This window comes from Ipomoea triloba, chromosome 4 (assembly GCF_003576645.1).
Source record: "Ipomoea triloba cultivar NCNSP0323 chromosome 4, ASM357664v1".
Lineage (NCBI taxonomy): Eukaryota > Viridiplantae > Streptophyta > Magnoliopsida > Solanales > Convolvulaceae > Ipomoea > Ipomoea triloba.
Window position 1 is genome coordinate 14444764 of NC_044919.1, and position 14401 is coordinate 14459164.

Sequence of the window (14401 nt, forward strand, 5' to 3'; positions counted from 1 at the left end):
TGTATGTAATGATTAATAAATTAATATGAAATTATGAACTTTAAATATTAATATTTTTAATTTTTTTTATTATTTTCAATTTAAAAACTTTGAAAGTTAAACGTTAAAGGTGGATTGAAAATTAGCAATGCTACTATTTGTAGACTTTGCTCACATTTTTTAACTTTGAAGTATTTAAAAAAAATAAAAAAAATAAAAAAAATAAAAAAAAACCGGGCCAGCCCGCAAACCCACGCGGGGCGGGTTAAGGTTGCCTTACTCTTGGCCAGCGGGCCTAACAGACCTGGCCCGCTTAGCCCGTGAAAAAATTAGTCGGTGATGGGTCGGCCCGGCCCGTTTTGACAGCCTAGATGACACCTCTGTTACCATTAATAATAATTATAATAACTAGATATAAAGATGTGTAAATCTATGCAAAGCCTTGGAAAACGTAGAAAGTTCCCATAAAAACTAACATAAATTTATATCTCACGAGCATGTGTTATAATAACTATAATTGATTTGTATCATTGTATGCGTATCAAACGAAAAGAAACACAACATTTTGTTGAAAGGTTGTACATCAACCATCTAAAACGCAGAAAAGGCAAGAGGTTAGATATATGAACAGAGCAAACTGGAGAGAATGAGCGTGCGTGTGTTCATTAAAAGAATGCCATAATAGGTCCCAAATTTTATTCAATGACAGATAGTAGAGAGCAGATACAAAAGCAAAGAGAACTTGCAACTATTACTCTCCAGTTTGCTCGTGATCTTCATACATATTAACACAAGTTAAATGTCGGATTAGAAAGTTGCCTGATTAGTAACCACAATCTCCTAATAACTCATGATGGCATTTATATACATTCGCAGTTTCGGGCCTGAAACAGCACCACTGCAGCACTAAACAGTGTGTTGCTTCACATGTCCATGCCATCGAATATCTCTCCATCTTCCTCGTGATTCAATCCATCCACCAAAGCCAAGTTGCTGACACACGGCAATGCATTTTAGCGCTAACACAAGCCAGGAGCCAGGTCTTTGAAAACATAACTACATTGTAATAAAAAGGGAACATAACCTTACCTCACACAGCTGAAGCGGAAGCTGACAATGCGCTTCAACCTCCTATTGTAAAAGAAGAAGTGATACGACCATCTGAAAGAGACAAACACACCGCTCACTATGCAGTCTAATTGGTGCATACCTCCAAGTATCTCTCACCTTATCACAAATTCCTACTCCGTTCACACTATGCAGATCAAGTTCAATGACCAATCTCAGGCCAACTTGTACCAAGTTGGACACAAAATTGAAAAGGTGCATGCCACAGCCTAATTAAAGCTAAACACCAAAATCTGCTTCCTCCAGGTCACCCTCTTGTCCCAACCTCAATATGTATCGATCTTCTACTCCATTGGAGAAGAGCAAATATATGAGAAAGCCCTAATTTTCACAAAGTAGCATTCTAATTGTGGACTGTAGCAAGCCCGAAAAATGGAAATCACCAGGAATACAGAGGAGTTTTCTTGGCCCCTGGTGATCAATATAGATGGCTAGATACTTTTCTAGTTCCAAGCTAATAGAGGTGACCTCAAGCCAGTTTGGCCTGTCAAACAGACCAGACTAGATCAGAGATCAATCATTTCAGGTTCTGAACTAGTCAGGCTTACATTACTGAGAGCAATGAAAGAGAAAATTTAGAAATTCACAATAAAATAGCTAATCAGAAACAGCTGAGGTTAATTAGTCCAGTTCCCTTCCTACTTGGTCTTAAACTGCAAGTGGTCATGCCTCATGCCTGCTCTACTATGGAGTATTTAAGGAAAAGAAGACCAGATTACTAGTTGACATAAACTTCAATCTAATTAACAAACACCTTAATGTAATCAGATTTAGATCTCTGAGATCTTGCCCCAAGCACCCATTATCTTGATCACATTTTATGCTAAAACAATTTACAGTCCATGCATTCATGGGCTCTTTTTCCTACATCTTGGGTTAGATATTCAAATTATCTGTAGAATTTCGTCATAATTATTATGAATTTAAAAGAAAACCAACTTGCATTGAGAAACAAATTACAATTGGCTGCAATGGTCAGAAGAGTTGGGCAAAGGCATCTTATAAGATAATTTGGATGAGCAACCAACAAGTAAAACATTATGAATAGCAAAGAGTGATGGCATATAAATGGAAAGCTTACAAGGTTCCTTTTTCATGTAACGGATCTGCATCAGCCTCCGGATTGTAACTGTAAATTTCACATTCTGTGACTTTAACAACCTGCACCAATCATATGTCAATACTTGACCATTGTAGTTGTCTCAATTTGTTGTCCAAATAAACACACCTCATCCAAGGCCTTGTACAAGGTCTCCAGTAGAGGACTGTCCTCATTTGTCTCAAGCCATTCCTGCAACAAAAATTTTAAGATGCCAAATAAGCAAAACATTGTGTTATAATCTAAGATTGGGCCAGGGTCACTTAATTGGGCTATAATGCACATGTGCCAAACCACACTAAAAGATTGAATCCAACCAATTAGATAGTCTAACCTGACTTTATCAATGTGGGACTCTTAACACTCCTCATCAAGTGGACAACCGAGCCATTTTGAATCTAACCGGTTGACCACTTGAAATTGACCAAACCCTCTCCCTGAAACGAAAGCTCTGGATGCCACCAAAGTGGACCGAACAAGCAGGCAAGCTTGGACGCCACCAATACCCATAACAGGGTGAACACAAAGTGGACCGAACAAGCTCTAATGCCATGTTATAATCTAAAGATTGGGTGAGAGTCACTCAACTGGGCTATAATGCACGTCAAACCACACTAAAAGATTAAATCTAACCAATTAGCTAGTCTAACCCATAGCCTTAAAAACCCATATGTTCTCTCTTATTTTATCAATGTGGGACTCTTAACACATTGTACCTTCCAGAACCAACAAACTTAATCTTCTGGCACATTAACAAAATATGCATGCGCCTCCCATAACAATACAAAACACTGATCACATAAAAGAAACCCCAAGAAGTACACCACATCCCAGTCAATTGTATTTCCCAGGGAAGGGAACAAATAGTGATGATAACCCCAAAAAACTAACCTTGAAATGTACTGAAGACTGAAGTATCACCACAAAAAATTCTTACTATATATAGAATATTTTGAAGACACGACACCAAGTATTTTGTAATTATACAGAAAAACTAAACTTCAGCAGCCCCACCTACAGATATACAGTTTCAACTTTTGGTCATGCACTACTTGGACAAGCAACATGTAATCATGTATTTACAACTACCAATACCCCTTATGAACAGGCAGTAAACACTATCTTCCTAATATCTATCTGTATCTATTTACCAGTTAAAAAAAAAAAAAAAAAAGAAGTAAAAAAGTGGAGAGAATTCCCTATAAGGCTATAACCCATATCAGTTCAATGGATGAACATAGAAATCAAACTACCTTTGATGCTTCAAACATGTAGGTATCAAATATCTGCTTAAAACTATCCCAATTTTCTTCCGTAAAAAATTGGTGAGCATTCACTGCACTGGTAAACCAGAAAGTTGGAAAATCACAGCAACAGAAAAATAAATAAATAAATAAATAAATAAAACTATGATACACATCAGGAGAATAATCAGTATGGGCAAAACAACGGAATTCAGATTTGGGAAATGGAGAGACTTGAACTCTCAGCTCCTCCAAGAGCAACAGTCATCCAAACTGTCTGTCAAACCTTCTGACAACACTCCCAAGGCTGTAAGGTAGGATTATATAGTGGGATGCCATATCGCCCAAAAAGCTGACAGTGGCAGTACCCATAATCCTACTTCTCAGCTCAAGTGAAACAAATTTGCCTCAACAGAGGATACAGAGTTACCTGAAGTCATAGTCTGGATACATATGATTGAGAGTAAGGAGCAGATAAATCAATGTCTTTCGGCTGGAATACAAATTTTACAAATATATTATGAACCATTTAAGCAGTTATATACTTAATAGTCCAGCCAATTAGTTTGGATTAATCACCTGGATCTACAACATAGATAATCAACTGGTGAAGAAGAGTCTGTGTCAGAAGACTTTCCAAGGTAATCAAGAATCTGGGACAGATAATTGTAGAGTGCCAAAAGTTAATTCATAAAGAAATCACTGCACCAACTACTGATAATTATCCAATAAAGTGGACTATTTTCAGAACACCTACACAACCTACAAAAGCAATGGACAAAACATAACAAAAAGAATTTAACAGTTACAGTCAAATAGATATAGGAAAGGTGCAGTACATAAAGCTAAAGGACAAAAGCAATGAAAATCTCAACAATAATACTTTTTATGCATTATAAGGTTTCTAATTCAATGAAAAAGTATATTTTTTCTGAGATAATCTTCTGCTATCTCATCTGAAGGAAGCAAAAAAGGCCAAAGAGAGAAATTTGACTATAAGTAAGACACATGGCACATGGATGACAGCTATTCTTTGATATCTTGGACTGAGATCATAGAAAGCAAAAAAAGTATAAATGTAATAGAGAGCACAGAAAACAAAATCACCTATGTACTTGTTCAAAAACATAAAAACGGAGTACATGAGCTACAGACAATTTAAGTAATCAATTCAGTTAACCTCATTCTCCAAACTGAGAGACAGCTTCTTATCTGTTCCTGTATGTTTGCCTTGAAAAGAAAGGGCAAAAGAACTTTTAACATCCTTAGATAGTCAAAATACAACATAGTTCACTTGCCAATAACTATCATACTTACAAGAGTACGGTTCAAGACATCCCTTAACAGTGCGCTCTCCAAGGTTCACATGACTCAAAAATTCACTTATACTGAAAGAATAAACAAGGTGCTTACTAATTAAAAGCAGTTAAAAATAAATACAACCATACAGAGTATTTAAAAATAAATAAAAAATAAAAAAATAAAAAAGGAAAATGAAGAAGAAGAGAACTAATATATCAAAACCAGATTGCTAAGAAAGACAAGCTGTTAAATATACACCTGGGTTTGAAAATTAGTTCATAACTTCATATCATTTCAAACATGAGAGTTCCAGACATACCGATCAAGTGGAGTGTATTCCAGGTACTTCATTGCAAATATATCAGAATGATACCTAGCCGACAAACCAATCCAGAGTTAAGCCTTCAGAACAATTAAAGCTAAATTATTCACACATTTGAAAAGATTAGGCAGGACATCATATTCTAATTACTAACATGCCAGCCCCACTAGGTGAGGATGATTTAAAACCTTCTCTCTGTGCAAACACCCTCTCCACCCTCTTTGAAGGATGCTGGAGGCCAACCATCTTCAATGTAGTATAAAGTATAAACACACCACAGACAAAACCTCAACAAAGGCCACTTTTGAGGATGCTATCATTACGGGTTTCAATGTCAATGATTAAGAAACATCTGTAAGGTCTTCATGTATGACCAAGAGTCACAGTATGATATGCTACAATCAATAAGCTCAATATGGATTGCTTCAAATGCATTGCATCCACCAATTTCCCCAACTTTTTCACTTTTATATGCATTCCAACATAAAATATGAGATCTTTATCTCTCATCTTAGTTATTTCAACTACAGTTTTGCAAGTCCTGTATCTCAAGGGATCGATTGATCTAATATCAGAGTACTATTACAACACTATAAGGACCTCAATTCTACAATTATTCATTAATTACCTCCTAAGAACTCCTATTCTACCTCACATTTCCTTAATCCCTAACTACATGAGTCTCCAAAACCCACTTCATAATTTCACATTCTTAACCTTCAACAGTCATTGTATTGACAACAAAAGTGTACTCCAAAGCTACGACTTTTAAAAAATAATCACCAAATTCTTCAATAGATCTGTTGAATTCTGATTACCGCAAACAAATAACGCAGTAAATAATTTACATAAAAAATGAGATGTGAATCCAAAATACCGATACCTATTTTCAACGTCGAGAGAGAGAACTTAGCGCTCGAATCAAACAGTCGCTGATTTCTTTGCGTTTTTAAGGGATATACGAATATAGGAAAGAGAAACAGACGGGGGAAGAACCCTAAATTCGAATATTCGGAAATTTGTGAATTTGGGGGATTTTTAAAATCTCGAATTATGACGATTTTGATTTTGATTTTGATTTTGATGGTTGGTGATTGAGGGTCTCGGTTTCGGCATGGGCAGAAATAGAGAATGCAGTTGTCAATTAGACACGTCAACGACTGGCTTATGGCCACATATAATTTTTTTTCAAATATACTTCATTTACTCCTAAAATTATATTCTCAACTTTTACATCAATATATATCTAAATATAAAATATAAATATATATAATAAATATAAAATATAATAATAATAATATAACATAATAAGTGTGAAGAAATATTATACCCTTCATTTATGTCCGCTTTTCCCGTTAAATTCTTTTTATACGTTATGCTATAAAAGTTGTACTTTACAATATTTTGGACAAACATACCCCTACCGTTATAACTTCTGTTAACTTTCCACAATTGTTACCATGCACATGCGTCCACCATATATTTTCTTATCTTATTCAATAAAAATAATAATATATACACATTATATATCGGAGTTATATGTTAGTTATTTCCTAAAATATAAATATAAAATTGATACAAATGTTAGTATTATTTACAATAATTTAAATATTTAAAATCTAAATAAATTTAAAATTAATATAAAATATTAATATTGGACACCTATTTTTTTGTGCATCGCGCATGAAAAATACTAGTCATATAATATAAGGAGTAGGATTTGAAAGTTCATTAGAATTACTCTAATTTTTTTTTAGTAATATTAATATGTTATAATGTAATATTTGTCCATATGACTACATATAATATGAGAGTGATACTATTCACATTTTTACAATATTTACGGATCTTAGACTGACCTCTCTTCAGGCAGTCGTTATACTGTGGACCATGATCCACATTGCATTGTGGATCATGGGTCATGGTTGATACTGCAGTTGTGTGTGTGTGTGTGTGTATATATATATATATATATAAAGAGTTAGGATCATATGAGATCACTTGTTTAGGTAAGATCGTGAGATAAGATCTTGTGCATTCATGTAATAATTTAATGGTCTAGATTGATTTAAGATTCTAAGTTGAAGTGTGTGCGAACGGTGATAAAATGTGTGCGAACGGTGATTAAGTGTGTGCGAACGGTGATTAAATGTGTGCAAACAGAGTTGGTGTGTCAAACAATCTAGACCATTAAAATTTTTTAGATTGATGTACAAGATTTGATCTCAAAATATTTTAATGGTCTAGATTAATTATGATTCCAAGTTGAGGTGTATGCGAACGGTGACTAAATGCGTGCGAACGGAGTGTGTGTCAATCAATCTAGATCATTAAAAAATATTATATGGATGCACAAGATCTGATCTCACGATCTTACTTAAACAAATGATCTCATTGGAACCCTACCCTATGTGTGTGTGCGCGCGCATGTTGTACCGGATGGAATATAATGAAAGAACTACATTTGGTCCCTCCTTTCTTCCCTATATTTTTCTATCTTACTTTATCAGTATATTGTTGATCCAATTTTACAAACGTTCATTGATTAGGAGCTAACAGTCAGCAGACATACAAATTTTAACATATATAACATATTAAGTGCATGTATTTGACATAGTTCACCATGCGCATGGAAGTTTCGGTCCACAATATAACAATTGACAATGGTGACCAATTTTTTTCTTTTTCATTTATGTATGTACATCTAATAATTGAATGCAATGTATTGCTAGGCAATTTAGTAGTCGGTATTTAAGTGTAACCCACCATTATTTTGATAATTAAATTAATATAAGATTAATTCATAATTAGTAGTACATGACTACATGTCAACATTGATGACTTAATTGCTCATTTGAACATATCATAAATGAGTCATAATTAATAGAACTCTAGTAGTATAGTCTCTTTAGACTTCTTGTTGTGTACTTGTCTATATGTATTTTATGTGATTGTTGTACCTCATCAGTTTTATTGAATACACAATACATTCATCTGCATGGTATCTATCGCTAGTTTACGATTCTGGTTCATGGCTTCCGTTAATCAATCCGACGCTTCCTCCGAGCGCACTGTTACTGATGCGGAGTCTCCGGCCCTCCCAGCGCCTGCTCCGACTTCGCTCAATTCCGCTCATCACTTTGTCTCGCTCAAGCTGTCGTCCAAGAATTACATGTACTGGTGTGTTCAGATTTTCCCATTCCTTCGTGGGCAAGGTCTTCTCTGGTTTTTGATGGTTCGTCCGTTTGCCCGCCACTGCCGCAGGCTGACAAGGAGGATGAGCAGCCGCCGTCGCTGCCCGAGGACCCTGCCGTCGCTGCCTGGGTTCAGCAAGACCAGGCAGTGCTCTCCATGCTTGTTGCTTCCCTGTCGGAGGAGGTTTTGTACCTTGCTCTCAGGCACACCACGTCTCTTTCGCTGTTGCAGGAGATCGAAACCGCTTTTGGGTCCGTCACTCGGGCTCGTTCTCTCGGTCTTCTCACGCAGCTGCACGAATTCTGTCAAGGTGATAGCACGGCCTCGGAATATCTTGGGCGTGCGAAGGTGCTGGTGGAGGAACTTGCGATGGCGGGCAACCCGTGTCGCTGGACACGTAGAATCTGTATATCTTCAAGGGTTTGTGCCCGGAGTTCAGGGCTATGGCGTCTTCCCTGGTCACCGTTGGCTCTCCAGTGACCATTGCTCAGCTCTCTGATCTTCTGCGTGCTCAGCAATTTATCAGCAGCGACGACTTTTCCCCTACGGTGGACTCCCAGCCGGCGGCTACGGAATTTAGGACTTACGATGAACAATGCCAAGCGAAGCTAAGACGGAACTCAACTTATTATACTCACCCCCTAGATCAGACTGAAGAGCCTTTATCTTACAGGAAAATTGATTTTCAACCATAGTCCAAAATTTACCAAACACATAGTATAAATCAGATTTAAGACGCAAAGGAAACAACCAACAGTATCTAGAAAAGTCATCAACGAATAACACGAAAAAACGAAAACCAGTAGTAGATAGAACAGACGCAGGCCCCAAATGTCTGTATAAATCAAGTCTAATACAGCAGAACTCTGTGAACTAACACGAGGTAAAGAAAAACGGGAGGATTTCCCCAATTGACCAGACGAACATAGCTGAGTCGAACTCATATCTAATCTACTAACATAACAACTACGCAAAACTTTATTCAACACCCGAAAATGGGGGTCTCCTAACCGACTATGCCACACACTCGATGAAGCTCGGGCAAACAAAAACGCAGAAGGCAGGGACGGAGACACAGGAAGCCGCAATGTGTATAGCCCCCCCACACTTGGACCCTTAAGTAGCGGAGTTTTGGTGACGATATCTGAAATTTAGACCAACCCAGTCAAGGTCTAAGAGTTTATAAGTGGCTCCCAATTGTTAAACCTAGTTACTAGATTTATTGGATGACACTTAACCATATTCTGATCTAGTGTAGAGATGAGTTCAATATGTACTAAAACGCAGAAATGAATATGCAAATATTAAAGCAGTAAAAACACCAAAAATTGATAACCTAGTTCGGAATCTCAATTCCTACGTCTGGGGGGCATCACTCTGATTGCCCAACTCTTCATTGATCAACACTATGAAATGTACCACCAATTTACAGTTGTGTATCACGCGGTAACTCTAGAAACTCATCAAATGCACCATTCTAGAGTTCAACCTTGAAGAGTTCACAAGAACTTGATCTCCCGACTTCTTGAATTGAGGCTCCCCCTCAATGATTGCACGAACGGCTTTCAGAGTGAATGCTTGCCCATTTAACTTCACGGAGAAGACATATCTTGAATCAAAGGTAGGCTTTGTCAAGATCTCTTGTAATCACATAGATGGAAAAACTTTAAGTCTGGATCTTCAGAGTAAATTTTCTCAACACCATCATAAAGAGAGTTGGGTCATATTTATATCCTTGTCTGAATCTGGTAAGCGGTTGAAGTCTCAGTAACCAACTCTGAACATCTTTTCTGTCTTTGTACAGTCCTTCGTTCAGCAAGCTGTCTTCAAAGTCTTCCAGGTCTTCCGAACTATTTACTGTACTAAACTACCATAAACCTAAAACATCTTAAGAGACCTGTTTTTGAACTATCTGCTGAACTAAAAATTGTCACAAGAACTGGGTACAATTCAGGGAGTTTCATGAGAATTTTGACTTAGTATTTTTATTAACAATATCCTTAACCACAAAAAAAGAGGGATAGAATTCAAAATAAACACGATTATCACGGGCAAACTTCTGAACAGAAAGCAACGAATGAGATAATTTAGGAACAACTAAAACACTAGACAAATTAAGAGACCGAGACGAAAAAACATGGGCATGACCAATACGGGTAATAGACAAACCTTCACCGCTGCCAACCCGGAGAGAATCAGAACCACGATAGGCCTCCGTATTTGTTAGAGCATCCTCCGATGGCATGGCATGATGGGTGGCACTGGTGTCCGGAAACCAAGCCTGCGAGTGCGACGCCGAATCACCGGGAGCAGCCGCGACATGAACTTGCTGAGAAGCCGGCTCCGAGTACCGCCGATAGCAATGCACTGTCGTGTGCCCATGGCTCCGGCAGATTTGGCAGCGAGGACCTCGAGCAGAACCTTGTGGCTGACTCTCTTGCCAAACTTTCTAGATCTTTTAACAAGGGCATGCATGTCTTTGTGACCCCGCCAGATGAGATGATAAACTTAATTGAAGAAGATGTCTTTGACTTTGTGATTTGGCGAAATGTTTATCATTCATCTTAGTTCCTTTTATTGAATATTATGGGTTTCCCCCTTCCAATATAATATAAATAAAAAAAAGACAAATTTTATTGTATCGTAACGAGTTAATGTGTTAATAACTTAAAAATAAATGCTAAGACCTTGTGGTCTAGTGGCACCAAGTTGTACTCCTATATATATATATACATATATATATATATACACTACTCATGACATCATACCTGAAAGGATGGGAATAGCAATCCGCCATGCCTCCTATCATCATCGCTACAGTAGGTGAATGAAATTGGTATGTTCTTAGCAATTGACTGATTTTATGAATAAATATATATGGATAATTAATAAAATAATAAATGAATAAAATAAATTATTTTACTAAAATGCCACTAAGTTTGGGCGGGAAAATTCGGGAGTAGGATATTGTTTTTATATATAGTATAGAAGTATAGATTTAGATCGATATATAATTATATAAATTATAACATCAATATTATATAGTGCAAATGATGAAAATGGTTGGATCGATTATGTTTTCTAATATTATCTTTGCTTGAATTCAAGCAAATAATTGGTCAATTACCCGTGCGATGCACGGATAAATATTTTGAATTATATATTTAGATAATAAAATTAAAGATAGAATAGTAAAAAAATTCTAATATTGAACGTGTACAATTATTTTATTATGTGATTAGTGTAAAAAATATTGAATTGCTTGTATATATTGATCGTCACAATATTTTACCAAGAAAACATATTATAAAATATTATGTTATTAGATACAACACGTGATTTTAAAACATTTGATTTTAAATAAATGAAATGTGCCTAGAATATAAACATAATTATGCAAATTACACACATAAAATATGCTAGTAATAGTTGGTTAAGTCCTGTTACCGGTCTCTCACGGTTTAAGTTCGGGATGATCGACCATGGAATAAAATATGGGCTTTACATGTACCACCTAAGGTTAAAGTATTTTGTTGGCAGTTAGCTTCTTGTTTTCTTCCCTCGCGTGATGCTTTATTGAGTAGGCATGTTCACTGTGCTGTGATGTGTCATATGTGTAGGGTGGTGGAGGAAAGTTCTTGTCACCTTTTTGCTAACTGCAGCGAAGTGAGGAAAATTCTGAGGGCAATGGGATTGGTCTTTAGTGGTCATGAGGTAAGTGATATACCTGCATGGTTCTTTAGCTGTATAAATGGATTGCATGGCGATAATTTGGATTCCTTCGTAATGACGTGCTGGGGGTTATGGATTAGTAGAAATGAATTTGTGTGGAATAACATCCCTTTTGATGCTAATATGGTTATACAGCGGTCGGCCTCTTTCATACATAATTGGAAATTGGCGCAGGACAATTCGGGTACATATGCTACTAGCAGTGAGGCGCAAGAGAATAGATGGATCCGTCCGCAGCGGGGCAGGCTCAAGCTAAACACGGATATCGCAATACATCAGGGTCATAATGTTATGGGTCTTGGGTGGGTCCTTCGGGATGATGATGGTACTTTCTTTGCGGCGAAGAATGTGCATGTGGTGGGCTCGTTTGATGTTAAGCAAGCTGAGGCCCTGAGCATGCGAGAGGCCCTAAGTTGGTTCAAGAACACCGGTATGGGGGGTGTGGATGTGGAAACTGATTCACAACTTTTGTTTAATGCTTTAAAGTGTAATTCTTTTTATTCTGCTTTTGGTTATTTAGTTTTAAAGTGTAATTCTTTTTATTCTGCTTTTGGTTATTTAGTGGATGATATTAAAGAATTGGCATCCCTGATTAATGATGTCGAATTCGGGTTTGTTAGGCGATCTGCGAATTGTGCCGCCCACATTGTTGCTAGGGAGGCCATTTCTGAGTCAGGTTGCGGGGAGTGGTTAGATTCCCCTCCTTTTTTCCTTGTTGACTGTCTCGTTGGAGATTTAATGAATTAAGTATTCCTTTTCAAAAATATGCTAGTAATATGCATAGTCCAGATATATTGTATAGATGTCATTTAATATAGATACATGTAAAAGATAATCATTGCTATTATTTTAGTCATCTAATCTAAGTAAATAAATAAATAAAATACAATAAATAAATTAAATAAAAAGTAAGAACCATTATTGGTAGAGTTTTAAAGGTTGAATAATTATAGTACATTAATGTTGAAAAAATTATTCAATTATTCTTTAGTTATAATTATAATAATATTATACTTTTTTATATATTACTTAAATAATTACACAGAATAAGGGAATGCGAATTACCATAATGATTACAATAAATAAAAATTAGGCAATTATATTAATATTTAATTATTAAGTTAAGTATTTGCACCTAAAGAAAAGATAACTATATATAATTTATTTTGTGCCAATAATATTATACTTTAAGTATAAAAATATGTATATAGATTATCATAAAATAATCATAAAAATCACATGGGAGTAGGTGATGAGAATTACCATAATAATTATTAGGCAATTATTAACACATGTATAATTTATTTTGTCGTAATATATATATATATATATATATATATATATATATATATATATATATATATATATATATATATATAATATTAGTACAAAATCAATTATACTTTATAATGTCAAGTATAAAAAAAAAACCATAAAAATATCATAATAATTACTCAAAAAAAGGGAATGGTAATCTATTTTTGTACCAATAATATTATACCTTAAATACAAAATAAGAATATTAGGAAATTATGTTAATAAATAATTAATATTTTGGTACATTAATTTTGGCTAGGAATTGAAATAATTAGGTTGGAAATAATTAATAAGAATATTAGGCAATAACAATGTCATGAAAATGTGTTTTAGGAATCCAATTTGCAGTCTTAGACAATTTTATATATTATTATGATTAGATAATTATATTATTATTTAAATAAATATAGAATAATAAAGAAAAAATAATTTAAAAAATAAATATAATGTCTACTATTATATAATAAAAATGCATATTACATGTTAATGGTGTAGAAAAGATATCTAATTGTATAACTTAATTAACAGACCAACTTTTGCAATATATATACTTACAACATTAGATTTTGAATATCTGAACCCATAAGAGAGTGTAGAAATATACAATGCTGCGCCAAAAAACCCACTGATTTTCTACCAGTTCGCAATTAATTTAAAATTTTCATGAGAGAGACCACTTAGACATCACAAAATCATTCATCTGTCAACTACAAAGTTATTTTTAAAGAAAACCTGCATCCAATCTCGTTTCATGCTTGCAAGTTACAACAATCTGCAACACTCTCTTTGATACGCCACTCTTGTAGTCACCTTTCATTAAAACTGATGGAGGAAGAGAAGTCAAAATTATGCATTTCAACTCAACTGATGGAGGAAGAGAAGTCAAAATTATGCATTTCAACTCTTACAGCCCACAACGATTTGGAAGAAAGCACATTCGATAATTATCTAAGCATTTTGGATGGAGATGCACCAATTCATAGGGACAATTAATCATTATCCTTAGCAATTTAGTTTACACATAAAAAATGAGAAAAAAGGGTACAAACTTAAACGAATAGAGGATGAATTATTTTGACCCAT

The 14401-nt window shown here is 35.3% G+C and overlaps 1 protein-coding gene across 3 annotated transcripts; it reads right to left on the reverse strand.

Moving 5' to 3' along the window:
• Positions 1 to 617: 617 nt before the first annotated feature.
• On the reverse strand, positions 618 to 6198 carry LOC116016554 (repressor of RNA polymerase III transcription MAF1 homolog). Of its 3 annotated transcripts, XM_031256877.1 has the most exons (11): positions 5958 to 6182; positions 5072 to 5125; positions 4768 to 4838; positions 4631 to 4680; positions 4030 to 4103; positions 3881 to 3943; positions 3460 to 3547; positions 2336 to 2398; positions 2189 to 2268; positions 1069 to 1140; positions 618 to 972 (listed from the first exon to the last, which is right to left on the reverse strand). In XM_031256877.1, the coding sequence occupies exons 2-11, from the start codon at positions 5101 to 5103 to the stop codon at positions 903 to 905; spliced, it is 663 nt and encodes a 220-aa protein (XP_031112737.1). In that variant the 5' UTR covers positions 5104 to 5125; positions 5958 to 6182; the 3' UTR covers positions 618 to 902. The 3 variants fall into 3 exon arrangements, with proteins under 3 accessions (XP_031112737.1, XP_031112736.1, XP_031112734.1); XM_031256876.1 differs by lacking the exons at positions 618 to 972; positions 1069 to 1140 and adding an exon at positions 1147 to 1591 and having other exon boundaries at positions 5072 to 5154; positions 5958 to 6198; XM_031256874.1 differs by lacking the exons at positions 618 to 972; positions 1069 to 1140 and adding an exon at positions 1147 to 1591 and having other exon boundaries at positions 5958 to 6196.
• Positions 6199 to 14401: the final 8203 nt, after the last annotated feature.